We start from the raw sequence: 19908 nt of genomic DNA on the forward strand, positions 1-19908 counted from the left end.
CCGTCCCAAAGCGCAAAGTCATGTTATTTTGTTTGATGTGCATCGAAGACTTTATTCTGTAAACGTGTTTCCATTATAGTCTATGCGCATGCTTTCTTATCTGACTCAAACAAGTGCATAGTAAAAGCATAAACATAGTAAACATAGTTTTTGTTTATTTTTAGAATCTATGCGCATCTTGGCGTTTCCATTCAGCAGTTTTTGATGTGAATATCCCCAAATGCGCATAAAAGTAGGTGGATGGAAACATAGCTCGTGATTTCTACAGACACTGCTTATTAAGTGTGAACGGGTGATAAATATGAACGTTTAAGACTGAAGAATTAAATTACAGCCAGTTTTCACATCAATCAGTCAATCAATCACTTGCTTTAGACAGTAGAAATAATGCACATGAATAATATGGACTACTTTTATGTGGCGTCTGATTTTGACAGCTACAATCACTATCGTATTATTGTTGAAACACGATTATGATTATAGTAGCTGGAGTAATCTTGGAAAGTATGGTTAATAAAGTATTTTAAATCACAAGACAATAAGTTTCAGTCCTAGTTTTTCATTACCGTTGAGATGTTCGACACGCCAGGACTCCTTTGTTCTTGTGGTGTCCACTTTGAAACCAAAGGGTGCTCCATTGGGGAAGTGATCTTCGTCCACAGCCGTGGCATAAACCACGTGCTCTTCATAGCACAGTGTTTGAGACTGATGGACCAGCACAGGACAGTGGTCATTAAAGTCCTTTACTTGAATGGCAATGGTACCTGTAGCAGTTTTAGCTGGAAGGTCTGTAACAGAAGTGATATATTATTCCCATGACTTTAAATGCAATGTAAATGTTTGCAACACATAAAACTAACTCTATTTAATAGGGGTGTAACAATATATCGTAATACAGAAATGCAATTACGGGGTTCTGATAATGATAATGCCAAATGTCTGATGTGACCAGTAAAAATTGGCCTACATTATTTTAAATATATCTAGTCAGTGAAAGAGTGGAAGCATATTCATCTACAATAATTCTGCATTTTCAGCTTCAGAATCATGAATATTGTTATTCTGATGTCTCTATTGTCCTAATAATCTAAGTCCAACATTATTCATTTACACACACAATGTAAAACTAAGTTTACCTTTTACACAACAGTTAATTTTTTGTTAACCTTTTATCATATGTCTTGGAGTATCGCGATAACATCGTATCGTGATATGTATCGAATCAAGACATGAGGGTATCGTTACACCCCTACTATTTAATGCTTTTTTAAATAAATGCTTGCCAATGCTAACTGTCTTACATACGTATCATGAAATGTACAGATTTACTTACCATTGGTGATGCAGATTATGTGGCCGTAATATGTGCGATTGACTAGAAACTTGGACTCATAATCTGGAATTTTATTGAGTCTTATATCAGCCATCCTCTCATCTATAATTAGCCAGTTGTCAACATCTTGTCCTTTTGCATACCTAAAATGAACAAAATGAGCCCTTTTATTACAACATCTGAACAAAACCACATTCTTGAGTATGTTGTAAAGGCATGTTGCTTTTCACAGAATGTTTGCAGTCTCACTTCACGTTAGTAGCAACTAATAGTGTGTCGCTGTCGATTGCTGCGTAGTTGGTTATGACTTTAGTTAAAATAATAGAGGTGCTTTCTTCAGATATGGTGATGACTTTGACTGCAGGTATGAAGCGAGGGCCCTCGGGCTGGTTGACCACACTGACTTGGATGGTGTACGTCTTGCTCTCTGTTATGACTACTGACGAGTGATACTGTGCCTTGTTAGACACAGACACCTGCAGCCTGATTTCCTTCAGCTCTTCATAGTCCAGTTCCTTCAAAACCAAACAAAGGGTGAAAAGCAGGAAATGGGGGATGCAAGAATGTAGGACACTTCCTATTGAACTGCTTCACATTTATTCCTGTTCCATGAGGTCCACTTATAATGCTGGTAAGACTTTAACATCAAAAGTAATCAGAAATTAAACAACAAATGGCCATTTTCTACCCCGTTTTTGGACACAGCTAATGAACAAGGGAAAGCAAAGCACTGTTTGTAAAGGCAAAACAGAAATAAAGGACAGTTGGGTCAGTTTACCTTAGTGAGAATCAGGATGCCTTCATTGGTCTTGTTGTCTGTGGTTATGGAGAAATAACTGGCCTCGTTTCCAGACACGATTGTGAAGACAGCCAGCCAGTTCTCAGAGTAGATCAGATCGGCATCAATCGCTTGAATTCTCGTCACTTCCACATTTTTTGTGTTTTCCTCCACCCTGCACTCATACTACAAACCAAACATAAAGATTTCACATATGTTAATAATTAGGGTTAGTTCACCCTAAAAGTAAATTAAGTCATCGTTTACTCACCCTGGTGTTGTTCTAATGCCGTATGCCATTCTTTCTTTTTCGGACCACAAAAGGAGAATAATAAAAACAAAAAAATGTCCTGCTTGTGCTCTTTCATATAATGGCGATGAATAGCGACCAGCATCAAGCTTTTTTAAAAATATGAAAAGCATCACCGAATGGTCCGATGCTACACATGTCGTATATTCCAAGTGTTCTAGCATTCACGACAGGGTTTTAGCAGAGTCCCCCTGTAGTAAATAATTATATCCCTTAAAACTCATCTTTGATCACCAAAATTAAATATTTAACGTTTTTTTCTTGAAAAAAGTTTCTTCATGCCTTAAAATATCTTGAATGTAACTCGACACCCTTGCCTCATTTAGTATGCGCGGTTCTATAAATATGCAGATGAGCCCCGTCTCCACTCACTCACTCACTCAGAGATCCACTGGTTGATGATCACACGTTGATCTGATTGGTTACAAGGTAGTGTGTGACGTCAGAAACACCAGCGATTTCAAACCGTGTTTTTGAGACTGTCTTTGGTTCACTGCAGTTTTAAGCAGAAAATACTCAGCAATGCTGTCGACTTGTGAATTTACACATGGTTAGTCCTAAAGCACATTAAAAACTCCACATAAACTACATTAAAAGCTTGATTTTCACCAAAGGGGGACGTTAAATGAAAATCCTGACCTTGGCCGTTGATCTTCTGTGCTCGACTGCTCGTTCATGAGACTCAGTTCACACCGAGTCACTCACCCAGGAAAACACACAAGGTGTGAGACATCCAGATTAAGAAAAATGCGACATGAAATACAATCCATGTGCTTTCTTCTCTGAGGTGAACATGTCTGATGTGTTCGTCACAACACAAGTTATTACCGTGTTCACATCGGTCAACTGTCATTCTGACTGTTCCGGTCCGGAGATATTCAACTTGGTGAAGAAAACTACACGGATACTTTTGGGGATTTCTAGACATTGTGTTTCATGCAGTGTTTTGTGTGCTTTTTCTGGGCGAGTCAGAGCTAATGAACAGAAGACCAATGGCCAAGGTCAGGATTTTTGTTAAATAATACATTATATATATATTTTTGTTTTCCACCAAACCCTACCGTGAACCCCAGAACACTAGGAATATATGACACGGATTAATTCTGTGATGCTTTTGCATCTTTTTGATGCTGGTCGCTATTCACTGCAATTATATGGACGAGCGCGAGTGGGACATTTTTAAAAACTCTCCTTATGTGGTCAGAAAAAGAAAGAGCGTGCATGAAGACGTAATTTTCATTTTAGGGTGAACCATACCTTTAAATTAGCAAACATTTCATATAAATTAAATGCCCTGTCCTTTCAATGCTTGTGAAGTGTAATATAAAATATAATACATGATTTACAAGCTCACATCTGCATAAATCTATCATCACATCATGAACTCAAGATGTAATTTTAAGTCATTTGGTATATGTTGCGGTGGCTCTAGCTGGACCTGAGATGTAGTGATCCTCAAAAAAAAAGACGTCTTACAAAGTTTTTCTCCAAAGTAGGAATGTTGTCATTGACGTCAAGAATTTTGATGACGGCTGTCCCCATCCCTGTGTTTCCGTTTGAAGCTCCATTCATATCGGTTCCTTTAATGGTCAACGTGTATGTGTCTTTTTTCTGAGATGAGAAAAGCACAAACTTCAGTCTCATGAGGAAGACAAACATCAGCAATACAATTAGGATTCATTTTAACAGTTTTATTTTACTTCAAAAAACGTTAAATTCTGAAAACTTAATTTCAAAACCTTTAGGTAATGTCTGTGGTAAACCGATCCAGAAAAGTAGAAGAAATCAATGTTCTGAATGTCAGTCAATGGGAAATTTTCGATCTTTAATCTTACATTTATTCAAGAATACACCCAAGTCTGAAATTAACTACAAAATCAGTTTTAAATGAGTCTCTATGCTAAGCGGTTCAATAATATAAAGTCATGTTAGTGACTGTATACCTCTCTGTCTAGCGTGTTGTGCATGACGTGTATCCAACCAGTCTCTCGATTAATGTAGAACATGTCAGCGTGACTCTCTTGAACAATGCTGTAGGAAATTTGCGAATTCAGATTTCCTACTTCATCTGCATCAGTGGCTGTGATTTTCATTACAGACGTGTCTGAAAAATGACATGCAGAAACAAGGGTAAATATAGCACACCTTAAATACAAATATACCATGGTCTGCGTGAATACTCGATTCTGATTGGCTGCAGGGTGTCCATTAAAAAGTGATGTAGGACACCTAGTAAAGGAGTTCTAAAATCGTTAGATTTCGATTGAAAAACTAATTAAATATAAACTAATGTTTTAAAAATGTGTTATTTGGCAAATGAACATGGTATAAGCGGGTTAATGCCCTTCGAGGTGTTCATTGTCAGGTATTAATGGACTTCCGCTGCACGTCGGACGGTTCACGCCTTGCCATCGTCCGTTAATACCTGACAATGGACACCTCGAAGGGCATTAACCCTTACATAAACTTGTGAAAAATGTATTCAAACAACCTGTAGCTCTTTTTTGAATATATAGTGGGAAATGTATTTTTTTTTTTTTTGTCTTTTACTTATTTAAAAATTTCAAGTTTAACTAAACTCAAAATTTGAAATGTAAATGTTTTAGTTTTAAGACAGTAGTTTAGTTTAACGATAACACAGGCCAGTATGCCACACCTCTGACCACTGTATGTGTCCTTGTGGTGCTATCAGCCAGTCAATGCTATCTTGGCATATTTTCCTGCAGCTCCGAAGAGATGAGTCACATGGCATTTGCATCAAAACAGAACTGAGTGTGTATGAGCAGTTTTCATGCTGAGTGTGTATGAGCAGTTTTCATGCTGTCTTTGAGCTTTGAGATGAATGAGAGTGCTAAATGTCCCATGAATTCAAGGAAAATAGAAAAAGACATGACAATGCTGGTGCACAAGACCTTGTACAGCCTCGTACTTCACTGTATCCTGAATACATCCTGGGCTGACAACAAGTTTTATTTATAAGGAAAGAAGGAGGCTGGAACCGGCGAATGGTAAACATAACTTTAATAATAAAATAAATATAAACAACATGAAAGTAAAAGCAAAGTGCTGGTGTTCTGCGTGTGTTCGGCCAGTCAGCGTACACTAACGTCACTGGTAGTTCCTATAGCGCTGGTTTAGACCCGACTCTGAAGTAGGAGCTTATTTAGTTCCCCTAAAAGGCGTTCCTGGAGCTAAAATCGCTCCCAGTTCCTGTGGTGCGAATACACCCAAAAGCAAAGGTTCCTTCGATGCAAAAGCCCCTATAGTACAGTGTAGTCAACATTTGAAGTGGATCAAAACCTTTCATCAAAGTTATACATGAATTTTAAACAATACCCGTTCGTGTCTTGATCCACTTCAAATGTTGACAACTGTATGTCTGTATGACTGTAAGTCAGAGTAGTCAGTCATTTGCATACTCCGTTTGCAGTGCGTATGCGGTGCATAGTTGTTTCCGTACCCATGTTAACAGGTTAGAGCTTTCGCACTGCACCGGTGATCCGTTCCAGGAGCGGTGCGTACAGCAGTGCCGCGATCGTTTCCGCACGAGTCTATTTCTGCTGCACGCGCTGAATTATAGGGCCGGTTTACACCTGGCCACTTCATGCGTTTTCTGTGATGGGATAGCTATCCGATCGTGAAACGACCAGGTGTAAATGCCTCCGAAACGCATTCGAGACGGATTTGAATCCGATCGCTCAAACCACTTCCACATTCCAGACGACACTGGACAAGTGTAAATGCATCTGGTTGTTGAAACCACATGGGCAAATTTTGCTCCTCCCAAAAACGCTAAAAAATAAACGCGTGAGAGCGTGTTATAGGCTATATGGCACTATTTCTATATATCTATTCATCAAGCCAACGTGCAAACTATCGCAAATCAAAGTGAAAGTAAGTCGTACTTATCATCCATGTTTGAACTGCTTCTTGACGTACTTCCATTTGGGAGGAGAGAAGCGCTGACATATGTGGTTTCATAAACATGGATGATACTCTGGCATGGAGCAGTGGTGAAACTCGGACACTTATTTCTTTATGGAGCGACGAAAGCGTAAAGCAAAAATTATCAAGACCTTATACAGTAGGAACAAAGCAATATATGAAGACATATCGCAAAAAAATGACAGAACCGGGTTACAGGAGAACATGGCAACAGCGCCAAAGGAAAATAAAAACTCTTAAAATAGTTTACCGCAAAGCTAAATAATGGTAAAAGTGGACGGGCCAGAGTAACCTGTCCATTTAATGAAGTTTTGGATCGGGTGCTAGGAGACAAGCCGTCTTTCCTACCTGGAGAAGGCGAAGTGTTGGATACGGCCAGTTTGGCAGAAGACATTGTGGACGTGAAGGAGGTTTGTATGCTTGGTCTGTGCTTCACGTTTCCGAGCAAGTTAAAAATGCAATAGTAATTAACATTCTAAACGTATGTCTAAATAGTTACTTTTATGGGCCAAAGGTTTTAATATAGTAAATTATCATGACAACTGGTTAAAAAGGCTTTTAAATAGGCCAAGTAAATTTTTTCCCCTTTATCTAGTGTTGTACACAGGTTTGTTTAATATTTACTTGACTTAGTAGTATGTAGGGAATAATAATAGATAGTCTGACAGAAAGAGTTAACTTTAACCCATACAAGTGATAATAGTAATTGTAGTAATCAAAGTAGTAGTAGTAATCAAAAATAGTGTCACTTTACCATAGTAAGACCGGGGTAAAGCAAGGAAAACTACAATTTACTTCAACAAGGCGACAAAATGAATGACACTCGTCTCATTCGTGGAGGTGGAAAAACAAGTTCTTTGTGACATGCAAGATTTATTGTATAAAGTTTGGCTAAATTATGCAAAAGAAAAAGGTATGAGTCGGCTGTTTTTGTCAATTTTAAGTTCTCATTTAAAATATATGTGATTTTAATATAAATACATGGTTAAATATTTTACCATGTGCTTGAGCAACTTAATATATAATCTATATAGAAGTAATGCATTGCATAATACGTTGTTTAAATTGTGTTTAAACGTGAATACGTCCATTAAAGAGTGTATATTTGTACAAAGAGAATCGCAATTCTGACAAAACTTTTTTTTTTTAAATAAAAATAAAAGTCTGGATTTGAAATTCAAATAGTTTTCATTACTAGTAATAACTAGTAATTTTTAGGGCTGTAATCAACCAAAGGAAATCTTGGTCGACTGAAGTCCTGAAATTTTTGACTAAAAATTGACTAAAAATGACGTTAGGAAAAAAAAACGTTAAATTAATTTGTCCGCCTAAATTAATTATAAATAAATAAATAAAAATAGTAGGCTATTTGCAGTATATTAAATAGTTTTTGACCTAATTATTTTGCACTGAAATGAGTCTGACACACGAGTCTGTCGGCTCTGACAGCGTTGCATCACGTGCAATATCATCATAGCCTATGATTTCCGAAAATAGTACTGTCAACTAGTGATATCATCACAAGAACTTTTGAGGAATATGCAACATAATTTAGACAATTGTTTTTGTCATATGTATTATAATAACTGACAGACACGAGTGAGGCTGAACACAGGAGCGCAGCTTCGCGGCTCAGACACGAATAGACTATTAACTTAAAGCTTTTACTCTTAAACACAAAAGGCACGTCCATTTTAATAAAAAAAAAAATATTTATTAAAGGGGTCATGACATGTTTTTTTTTATTTTATTATTATGTTCCCTTAGGTGCAATTATAGTATTACTATAGTTTTTTTTACAAAAAACTTTTAAAATGTAGTGATTTATGACCTTTTCCCACCCTGTTTCTCATCCTCTGATTCAAACAGTCTGTTTTGGGGTGTTTCCCCTTTAAGAGTTCAGTGTTAACGCCCACTGTTATGATTGGCTAACGTCAGTGCCTATGCATCAATTATTAACGCCCCCAGCCAGAACATTTGCGGATTCAGCGTATTTAAAAAGTAGTTTAAAGTTTTAAATACATTACTTACAGTTTGCGTCGTCGTTGTTGAGCCCAGAATAGTCAGAATGGACTTATCTTTGAGCAACAGTTTTCTGGCAAAGCCAGCATCATTTGGGGATTTGTTCTCAAAACAGTCATCCTTCAAATGTATAGAACAAACGCTTAAACTAACACTGCCGTGACTGGGACGTCCGCAAAAAATAAAGTGCATCCATTTTTCCCTGACGACTGGATCTTTCGCAGCGTATTCACAGATGTTGTTTGTCCACAGCCAGGAACAGCACATCTGTGGCATCGTAATTTCCCTGTACACAGACCCACTCGCTGTCCGGCGACTGAACACTTGTGAGGCGCGCAGCGCGCGACAGTGATACGAAATGAGCGTAGTTGCCTTGCGCTTTAAGCGTAGTTGTCTTGTGGTGGAGGCGGTCATATGCAAACGTGACGTCACTTCTTACCATGGATCCAGAACGAGCTGTATTTAGAGCTTGATTAAATAAATGATTCGTTTATAATGGGGAGGACGTCTTAAGCTATGAAACTTGCAGGACGTTTTAATGGTACAAAGACCTCTTATATACCAAAAGATCAAGGCAAATCATGACCCCTTTAAACAAACCAGATCAAGAGCAAAAACGAAATAAAGTGCATAACTGAAAATAAAGCATCTAGGCTCAAAACTAATACAAACAGCATTGTGCATTAGGCTCCAATCATTTTTTCCCGTTTTCTAAAAAAAAAAATGCTGCCACACTGCCGATGTCTTTGTTGACATGGTAGAAGAGGACTGACTATGAATTAAACGCTCTCACAATTAAATAAATAATATTCAGAAAACCTTCTAGTAGCCTACTTTCTTCAATCTGTCTCTCTTCTCCGGTGGGTTGGGCTAATCCAAAAGAAGTGAAAACAAGGGGGGTGTTCTGAAGACAGACTGTTACCTGTGAAACAGGGGTGCTCTGAAAACACCCCCATTAGCAATTAGTGCTTTCCACCTGATGACACGAACGCGGCAAAACTGATGAAACGAACGCGGGAAAACTGATGAAACGAACGCGGGAAAACTGATGAAATGAACGCGGCAAAACTAATGAAATGAACGCGCCAAAAAATCGACCAATCAGAATTTTGGTCGAGCCAGAACGTATCGACCAACAATCGACTAATCGACTGGGAGATTACAGCCCTAGTAATTTTCATGTTATCACTGTGAAGCTGCTTTGATACAATCTGTATTGTAAAAGCGCTATATAAATAAAGGTGACTACTGAGTAAATGTGTTTGTGGTACAGCCGCGGATCAGTTGCGCACTGCAAACGCAGCATATGTGAAAGCACTACAGCGCGTGCTGCTCCTGTCCCGCATATGTAAGTATGTGTATGTGTATAAGTATGTGTATGTGTATGTGTATAAGTATGTGTGAAACGGGCGTAACCCAATCACATGTTTTTGTAAGGATGGAAGCTGACTTCTGTTTCACAGTGGACACGTAAGCAGAATAAAAGCTGTGTATAAGGAGTGTGTTTGTAGAGTGGAAACTCCTGCTACGTGCCATGTCTATTGTGAAATAGGCACCAGGGTTAATGCACCATCAGAGCATGAACATGTGGGCAAGACTTTATCTGTGTGCCTGTGCTTGTCCAAAGCATGAAGATTCCTCACTTAAACTCAAAATTCAGTAAACCGTTTAGTTTCACAATGCGCATTCTGCTGATTGATACATAAATGTGTGCAGTACAGAATCAGTGATTCTTATCATCTATTCAGGTAAGTATTTATATAACAAATGGTAATTTACCGTTAAGTACCGTATATACCCGAATATAAGACAAGGTTTTTGTCCTAAAAATAGGCTGAAAAATGGGGGGGTCGTCTTATATTCGCGATATAGACAAAAACACGGGGGGAAAGGGAGAAAGAACAACGGAATTGATATGAAATAGTTACTGAAACACGACCCATTAAGATAAAACCAGCTTTCCCTTCCAAGATGTTAATCTGCACAAAAATCCTGATAATCGAGCCGTCGTCTGATGAAATCAAATAAACATAAGATAAAAACAATATCTGTGCTGTGATTTCGGCTATACTTGCATGTAAAATTAGAGAAGCAACATATTATCTGTGTTTAACTGAATAAAAACGCTGCTCCTCTCTGCCGCGCGAGATGCAGAGAGAGAGAGAGAGAGAGAGAGAGAGAGAGAGAGAGAGAGAGAGAGAGAGAGAGAGAGAGAGAGAGAGAGAGAGAGAGAGAGAGAGAGAGAGAGAGAGAGAGAGAGAGAGAGAGAGAGAGAGAGAGAGAGAGAGAGAGAGAGAGAGAGAGAGAGAGAGAGAGAGAGAGAGAGAGAGAGAGAGAGAGAGAGAGAGAGAGAGAGAGACGTTTGAATCTATTTATTTGTAAATTTTTTTTTTTTTTTTTTTTTTTTTTTTACATTTTGGGTATGGTTTTTTCCTTCTTTTTTTCACAATTGAACAAACACGTCACAAAATCACGACATCTATCAAAAACACTCCAAAAATAAATAAAAATACAATAAAAAACAAAAATAAATTACTACACAACATATTTAAAAATTACCTACCAACATATTTAACAATTTAGAGTTAGGTCTTCCTCATTATCTATAGAACACAAGACATCACTTAAACACCATGTTTCCATAAAAACAACCAGATTTTTTGTCAATTTAAAAAAAACGAACTCCGCTCTGATCCTTGAAGTCACAAACCCTCTTAGCATTCTCTCTGGGTCAACTAAAGTATCTTCTTTTATCATTCTTTTCCTTGTTACCCATATTGCCATTTTAGTCTCCGCTATTAAAAAATTTATTATACCTATTCTTCTCTTTTCAGAAACCTTATACTTCAGTCCATAAATGAAAACAGTGTCATTAAACTCTTCTCCTAATTTTTCAATCCAGTTTTTAAAGTCTGAAAGACCCCTCTAAGTCTAGAACAATATAAAAACAGATGATCAGTTGATTCTTCTAAATCACAGAAAGGACATTTCTTATCTACAGTGGGATCAATATGCGCCACGTGTCTGTTTGTAGCTACTGCCCAGTGTATAATTCTCCATTGTAGGTCTGCAGTTCGTTTTTCAATGGGAGATTTATACAAAGACCTCCAGCATCTTCTAGGAGAAGAGTTTGGCCCTAGTACTTCTGTCCACTTTGTCTCTCTGCAGTTCTTCAGAACTGACTGATGGGCGACTTTAACGCAACTCAGATACAAACTTTTCTTCGAAGCCTCCTTAAAACCATGCATCTCTGGAGTCTTAAAAGTGAGGATTGATTCCTCTTGTGGTTCTTCTTCCACACGAGCTGAAACAGGAAGATCGGGAAAATCCTCCTCTTCCTCCTCTTCATTCAAAATCCCTTCTCCTGGGTTCCGATGATAGGCACAAGGAAGAGATGAAAAAATCGCATCCATGACATGTTTCATAAATCTGACGGACTTGATTCCTGTCTGCTCACTCATTTCCTCTGCACTTTTCCACCCGTCATGATGCTTTAAATCCTTTATCCTAGTACATCCAGCTCTTGCCATAGTTTTCTGAAGGCTTTTTGAATTAAGCACTCTTGCCCGAAGTAAATGATTATGAAACAGAGGTTCTTCTTTTATCCAGAATTCAGAGTCAGACCAGTTCCTTTCCACTTGAAAATTTGATGTCCATGTTTTCAGCACCGTTTTATAAAAAGCAGAAGTATCTTTTAAGTCTAGTCCTGTCAGATTCATTAAAAACAACTGTAGATCGTATTTAAAAACATCAACTTTTTGCAACAGGGCTTTAGCAGTTTCAGTCCAGCACTTCTTTGAATACAGCAACTTCTGTGCCGCTTGCAGTCTGAAGGTCTTGATTCTGCTTTTAATGTCTATTAACCCTTGTCCACCTTCATTCACTGGCAGGAAAAGTACGGCAGCTTTAGTCCAATGTTGTCCAGTCCAGAAAAAATCCACCAATCTTTTCTGCAATTCCTGAATGATGTCATCCGGCGGGTCCAAGACGTTCATTTTGTGCCACAGTGCCGAAGCTGCTAGATTGTTGGTCACCAAAACTCTTCCCCTATAGGATAGCTGTGGTAGCACCCACGACCACTTAGACAACCGGCTACACATCTTCGCCACCATTCCTTCCCAATTTTTTGTCATAAATGTTTCAGTCCCTAAATACACCCCTAAACATTTAAAGCCATCTTTACTCCATTTAACACCACCTGGGAGCACTGGTGGATTTTTACTTTGTCCACAAAAGAAACCTTCACACTTTTCCCAGTTCACTCTAGCTGTTGACGCATTTTCATAAATTTTCAGTATTTCCATTAAAACAGACACATCTCGTTCATTCTTAATAAAAATTGTAACATCATCAGCATATGCAACAAGCTTAATAGGCTTCTCAACTGTAATCCCTTGGAGTGTTTTCCTTAACTTGCAAAGAAGGGGTTCAATGGCCAATGAATACAACATCCCTGATAGCGGGCATCCTTGTCTGATTCCTCTCAACACTTCAACAGGCCGACTGAGCCCACCACCCACTTTCAACATAACAGAAGCATCTTTATACAGCATTTGAATCCATGAAATAAAACTCTGCCCAACACCAAAAGCTTCAAGCGTTTTAAACAAGTAAAAATGGCTAACTCGGTCAAACGCTTTCTCCTGGTCAATTGCGAGAATACCAACATTTTCACTGTTCAATTTTGTAATGTCTATTATGTCTCTTACCAGAAACAGATTGTCCATTATTGTTCGATTAGGAACACAATATGTTTGATATTCGTTGACCATATATTCTAAAAAAGGTTTCAATCTATTAGCAAGACACTTTGCCAAAATTTTGTAATCTGTACATAACACAGCCACCGGTCTCCAATTTTTTAACATACCAAGATCACCTTTTTTGGGTAATAGAGATAAAACTGCTCGTTTACAACTAGTAGGCAATTCGTGTTTTTGATAACAATAATTAAAAACTTCATAAAAATCATCTTTCAGTTGGTTCCAGAAATGCTTATAGAACTCAGACGGCAGTCCATCGATACCAGGTGTTTTTCCAGTTGAGAGTTTCTGAACAGCTTCAGACAATTCTTTTAATTGAAGGCCAGAGTCCAGCTGTTTACTCTGTTCATCGGAAAGAGTCAATAAGTCTTTATGTAGTTCATCCATGCATCCCTTATCACATTGTCCTTCTGAAAATAAGTCTTTGTAAAAGTCCAAAGCAATTTTTCTCATTTCATTTGGATCTGAAATCACATTCCCATTTAAATCTTTCAAATGCAACATCATTTTTTTCTCTCTTTCTTTCTTCTCAAGATTAAAAAAGAAGGAACTAGGTGCATCCATTTCTCTCACAAATGCAAAGCGAGCTCTAATTAAAGCCCCCTTTGCTTTCTCGTGAAATAAAGAGGCAAGAACTCTTTTCTTTTCTTCCAGCTTTCCAGCTGTCTCAACATCACCAACAATTAATTCACTCTCAATCTGTTTTATCTCTTTTTCTAATTCAGAAACAGTTTTTTTGATCCTACCATTTGTGCTATATATATAATTTTGACAAAATATTCTAATTTGTGCTTTTCCTATATCCCACCACTGAACAATATCTTCATAATTACTTTTCTGTTTTTTCCACTCCATCCAAAACACATTAAACTTTTCACAAAAAAACACATCTTGAAGCAATTTCACATTAAAATGCCAGTAATAGCTATGACTTTGTGACTTTTTTACATTTATATCAATTAAACATAAATGGTGATCAGAAAACCCATTTGGACAAATTGTAGATTTTAAAATTCTATTGCTTTTACTTGTATTAACATAGAATCGATCTAATCTGGCAGTACTAATATGATCATGAGAAACCTTTACCCACGTATACTGCTTAACTGTAGGGTGTTGCTGTCTCCATACATCAACTAAATTAGAATTACTAATAACATCCTGTAAACATTTGGCAGAAGAGGGGTGAGGTTCTTCCCCATTTCTGTCTAAAGTAAAGTTTTCTGTACAGTTCCAATCACCCCCTAAGATCAACCATGCATTTTCATCACAACTTTGTTTTAAAAAATTAAATAATTTTTTTAAACCATGTATCCTCTCCGCTCCATTATTTGATGCATAAATGTTGATAAAAACAAAAACCAACCCATTTATACTTGCTTGAACAGCCAAAATTCTTCCTCTTTCTATTTCATTAACAGACACATTAGTTATATCAATCGTCTTAGAAAATAAAATAGCAACTCCTCCACTAACATTCGTACCATGACTCATATATAAATCACATCTCCACCCCATTTTCCAATCCACTTCAATTTTCCCATCACTATGTGTCTCTTGTACAAATGTTACATCAATATTTTTATTTTGTATATATTCATTTAAACATGCTCTTTTCCTACAATCTCTTCCCCATTGATATTAATAGATCCTATTCTAAGGCTCTCCATGAAAAAAGAGGTAAGAAAAAAGGAAGAAAACGAAAACAAGACAAAAAGGGATAGATAGTTCACCAATTGTGCTTCCTTCATGACTCAACTATAAAGAAATTAAAAGAACTTTTTCTTTTCTCAAATTTGTTACCATTTTTTTCAATCTGAATCGCTTTCTTCTGCTTAGCTCTTCATAACCGACAGCCTTTTGTATTTTAATCACTGAAGCCAAAAACTTTTTCACATCAGGAAAAAAATCTTTTACTTCGACTTTTCTTCCAAATGTTTCATCAAGGAAATCATTTATCTCTTTTACAGTATACAACTCATTCTCTTCATAATTGGAGGGAATATCTGACATTTCAGAAATACAATCATCATCGGCCATCTCTTCATTCACATCAGTGCTTTCAGAAAGCTGAGACAAGGGTATATCGAGTCGATTCTCAACAGTGCCTAATTCAACCAAACTTTCAAGAAAAGACTTTTTCGCGCCACTAGTCCCTGCCTCTTCACAACTCCTCTTCTTATTTTCTCCCCCACAATTATTTTTTTTTCCCCGTTTTTTCTTCCCCGATTCCTTTTCAGCCGATTCCTTTTGGCCTATGTTTTCAGTAGTGCTACGTTCGTTTTGTTCATGAGTGTTCAATTCAATTTGTTCTTTTTCGGTTTCATTTGTCTCAGTTTCTTTACTTTTATCCACATTCTCCACTTCACCCTCGACCGCCTGTTCACTTCCATTTGTTTTATTAGTTTTGTCCTCGGCTTGTGTTTTTTGCGGGCAATCCATTTTTTTATGCCCGACATTACCGCACTTGAAACATTTCAAATGATTGGTGTTCGCATAGATCATATACGATTTGTCCTCATGTTTAACCCGAAACGAGATGTCTAACGTCGGCGATTCTAAAACCATAAAACACTGCCGCCTAAAAGACAGCACATGTTTTAAAGTTTCCATTTTACACCCGAGTGGAATTAAAGTCATTCCACTTACTATTTTCCCGAACCTCTGCAGTTCATTTTCAATGCATGTATTGGGTATATATGGTGGACAATTCGAAATGTTCACTCTTGACGACTGCGACACCAAAGGCGAAACAATAACAAACGCTCCACTTACCCAAACTCCGCTCACGATGATTTTACTCACAAAACTTTGATCCTTTAAGAACACCACCACGGCCTTATTCATCCTAGAAGCTGATACAATATTCTCGAATCCAATTTGTTCTCCGATAGCGACTAGCACGTCCTCGACTGTCACACTAGCGTCAGGCACGCACCTGACTCCATGGCGGAGCGACCCAGATGGAACTTCCATCTCTGCCCTCCGCCCGACACGAGACAAACTTTTACCTGGCGACTATTTTTCCTCAAAATCTAAAAATTAAACCTTAAACTAAACCAACATCAAACACACAAAAAAAAAGAAAAACGAAAAGAAACGAGAATAGTAAAGGAAAACTACCCCCAGAAACGCTCCTCTCACCCGTGAGACGCTCACATTCCCCCAAAACTCCCAGCATGCACCGAGAGAGAGAGAGAGAGAGAGAGAGAGAGAGAGAGAGAGAGAGAGAGAGAGAGAGAGAGAGAGAGAGAGAGAGAGAGAGAGAGAGAGAGAGAGAGAGAGAGAGAGAGAGAGAGAGAGAGAGAGAGAGAGAGAGAGAAAGAAAGACGACTTTATTCCAATTTTTTTCTACAAATCAACATTTACCATTTTACATTTACCTTTTATACCACAACTAAAAAATAAAACAAACCAAAAACTTTTTCTACATTAGCAGAAAAGAAAAAAGTAGTTTTCCATCAATAACAGAGCACAGAGCCTCATTCTTACACCATTTCATTTCAAATGTGATAACGTCATCCATGGAACTATAAAAACGAAAATCAATGAGTATTCTGGATTTAACTGTGGCTAAAAACAGAATATTAATATCTTGATCTGCACCCATTTCTATCTTGTTTTTTCTACTCATATAGATTGCCAGCTTTGCTTGACCTATAAGAAAATTTAAACACTGACAAATAAACCTATTTCTTCTAACATATCTAAAACCAATAATAAATACGTCTATAGAAAAAGCTTCATTAAAACTATAAAATAAATTATGTAATAAACTAAACAACCTTTTCAGTCTAAAACAATCCATATACGCATGAAAAACAGTCTCTCTCTTTAAACAAAAAGGGCATTCTGTAGTGACATCAGGGTTTAAAACTGAAATAAAAGCATTAACTGCTATTGCACCATGTAAAAGTCTCCATTGTATGTCCCCAACTCTTTTACTTAAAGGTGGCTTATACAAAGATCTCCATTCTGGTTTATCATCATCACATAATTTTAAAACATTACGCCATGGTGTATCAACCCTCTTATCAAGCACTTTTTTGTTAAAAACAAAAACACAAGCTTTATAAAAACATTTACCAGTACTTGAAAAAAAATTAAGACATAGGGATTTTCCAGAGCTTAAAAACATTCCTGAAACATCATCTAACACAGGAAAAATGAAAAACTCGGATAATACATCTTTTTCATTAGGAACATTCTTTTTTGCACAGTAGTCTGATAACAGTTTCAGTTCATCAGCAGTGAGTCTTTGTTTCCATTTTTCTAATAAGTGAAAAACAAATCTTCTAGACTTAATTTTCAGACTCAAAGCAACTTCCTCCATGTTCCCAAAGTCTGGCCCTGTCAAGTTAACTAGACTCCCCATTGTACATATTTTGGAAGCCACAAGTGTTTCCGTGAGTCCAGGAATTGCACAGTCATTGTGTGTTAGCTCAAAGCGTGCTCCATATATTAGTGGTTCCTCAAGGAGCCAATGAAGAGATTCAAAATGTCCTTCTCTTTGTACTTTGAACATGTTCCACACTTTAAAAACATTTCGATAAAAAATAGGCATTCCATTGAGGTTCAGTTTTGACAAGTCCATAAAAAAAAGATTCCTGTCCATTTTCAAATTTCCAACATTTTGTAGTATTTTACACGCAACTACTTTCCAACTTGAAATTATTGAACCATTAAGAAGTCTTTGCAAAAACTGTAAACGGAAAGCTGCTGCTCTACTTTGAAGATGTACCAATCCTTGTCCTCCTTCTTCTTTAGGTAAAAACAAAACACTTTGAGGAACCCAATGTAACTTGTCCCAGAAAAAATCAACTAAAATCGCTTGAATCTCTGCTAAGAGACGCAGAGGAGGATCAATGCAGGTTAACTTATGCCATAAAGAGGAGGCTACTAAATTATTTATAACTAAAGTTCGACCTCTATATGACATATTTGGGATTAACCACTTCCATTTTTCGAGTCGTCCTTTAACTTTTTCAAGAGTTCCTTCCCAATTTTTTTGCACAGTTGCTTCATCTCCTAGAAAAACCCCCAAATATTTAAAGCCTCCTTTCTTCCATACTAAACCAGGAGGAAGGGCAAAAGAACCATTTTTCCAATCCCCTATAAGTATTGCTTCACTTTTTTCCAAATTAGTTTTAGCAGAAGACAGTTTTTTAAAATCATCAAGTACACTCATTAAAACCTGTACATCACTCTGTTGACTAACAAACACTAAAACATCATCAGCATATGCAGAGACTTTTATACTTTGTCCAAAATTAGGCAACTTAAAACCTTGTACATTTTTTCTCAGTTGTTGTAGCAGAGGTTCTATTGCTAGCGAATATAGCATTCCAGAGAGCGGGCATCCCTGCCTCACTCCTCTAAAAACTTTAAAAGGAGTGCATAAGCCACCATTAATTTTGAGTATGCTCTCAACATCACTGTACAAAACTTTAATTTTATCTATAAAACTTTTACTAAAACCAAAAGCTTTTAAAGTTTCCCATAAGTATGTGTGCTCAACCCTGTCGAAAGCTTTTTCTTGGTCGAGCGAAATCAATCCAATATCACTATTTGATAACTTAGAGACGTCGTACATATCCCTAATAAGGGAAATATTATCAAAAATTGACCTTTTTGGGACACAGTAAGTTTGGTCTGGATGGATCACCTTATTCATAATTACTGATAATCTGTTTGCTAAAATCTTTGAAAGAAGTTTATAGTCACTACACAGAAGTGAAACAGGCCTCCAATTTTTGATCTCTGTGAGATCTCCTTTTTTGGGAAGGAGGGTCAGGACTGCTCTCCGGCAACTCAAAGGTAGAAGACCTTCGTCCAGACTACCATTAAGTACTTCTAAGAGATCCTCTCCTAAAACTTCCCAAAAACATTTATAGAAGTCTATCGGTATGCCATCAATTCCAGGCACCCTTCCGGATTCCATGCTCTGAACGGCCTTATGCAGTTCTCCCAGGCTAAGCGCACCTGAAATCTCTGCATTAGCTTCATCAGACACCTTTGGTAAATCCTCAAAAAAAACACTCTCATTGACATTGTCTGATCCTAGTTCACTTCTGTACAGTTTCTCATAAAAACCAATTGCCCTCCTTCTAATCACTACAGGATTGGACAACAGAATTCCTTCCTCAGATCGCAAAGCGTGAATAATTCTTTTTTGCCCATTTTTCCTTTCAAGGTTAAAAAAATACTTTGAAGGTGCATCCATCTGATCATGACTTATAAATCTTGACCGGACCAAAGCCCCCTGTGTTTTAACCCCTAATAATTCTGCCAATTGATTCTTTTTTTTAGAAAGAATTTTCAAATAACTTTGTTGCTTTGTTGATTCTGCCAATTCCTGTATCTTAATTATGTCATTCTCTAAGTCTTTCATTGACTGATTTAAAACATTGGTGCTGTTGTGAGCATACTGCTGACAATACTGTTTAATTTGTACTTTGCCAAAATCCCACCATTTTTGTATTGATTGAAAAGATTCTTTCTCTGTTCTGTAATCAGCCCAAAACAATTCAAAAGTGTGTATAAAATCCTTATTATCTAACAAAGTTAAATTAAAATGCCAGTACGCACTTTTGGGCTTGACAGAATTCAAAATACAAGAACATTGCACCATGCAATGATCTGAAAAACCAACAGGAACAATACAACAACTTTTAAAAATACCAACATGATGCTTAAACACATAAAATCTATCCAATCTTGCCAGAGATAAGACATTATCATGTGCATGTGCCCAAGT

General features: G+C 37.3%; 2 protein-coding genes across 3 annotated transcripts in view; one reads left to right on the top strand and one right to left on the bottom strand.

Moving 5' to 3' along the window:
- The window catches only part of rpe65a (retinoid isomerohydrolase RPE65 a), a 222353-nt gene that overhangs the window by 152423 nt on the left and 50022 nt on the right, over positions 1-19908 (top strand). The gene's annotated exons all lie outside the window — the stretch shown is intronic.
- dsg2l (desmoglein 2 like) overlaps positions 1-19908 on the bottom strand; it is a 46294-nt gene that overhangs the window by 14699 nt on the left and 11687 nt on the right. For both annotated transcript variants that reach the window (XM_079613742.1, XM_079613743.1), the window contains 6 exons: positions 4365-4525; positions 3898-4032; positions 2112-2297; positions 1583-1848; positions 1334-1476; positions 567-788 (listed from right to left, as the gene is read on the bottom strand). In XM_079613742.1, coding sequence (XP_079469868.1) covers positions 567-788; positions 1334-1476; positions 1583-1848; positions 2112-2297; positions 3898-4032; positions 4365-4525 — 1113 coding nt within the window. The remainder of the gene's footprint in view (positions 1-566; positions 789-1333; positions 1477-1582; positions 1849-2111; positions 2298-3897; positions 4033-4364; positions 4526-19908) is intronic.

The sequence above is a fragment of the Phoxinus phoxinus genome (assembly GCF_949152265.1).
Source record: "Phoxinus phoxinus genome assembly, chromosome: 5".
Lineage (NCBI taxonomy): Eukaryota > Metazoa > Chordata > Actinopteri > Cypriniformes > Leuciscidae > Phoxinus > Phoxinus phoxinus.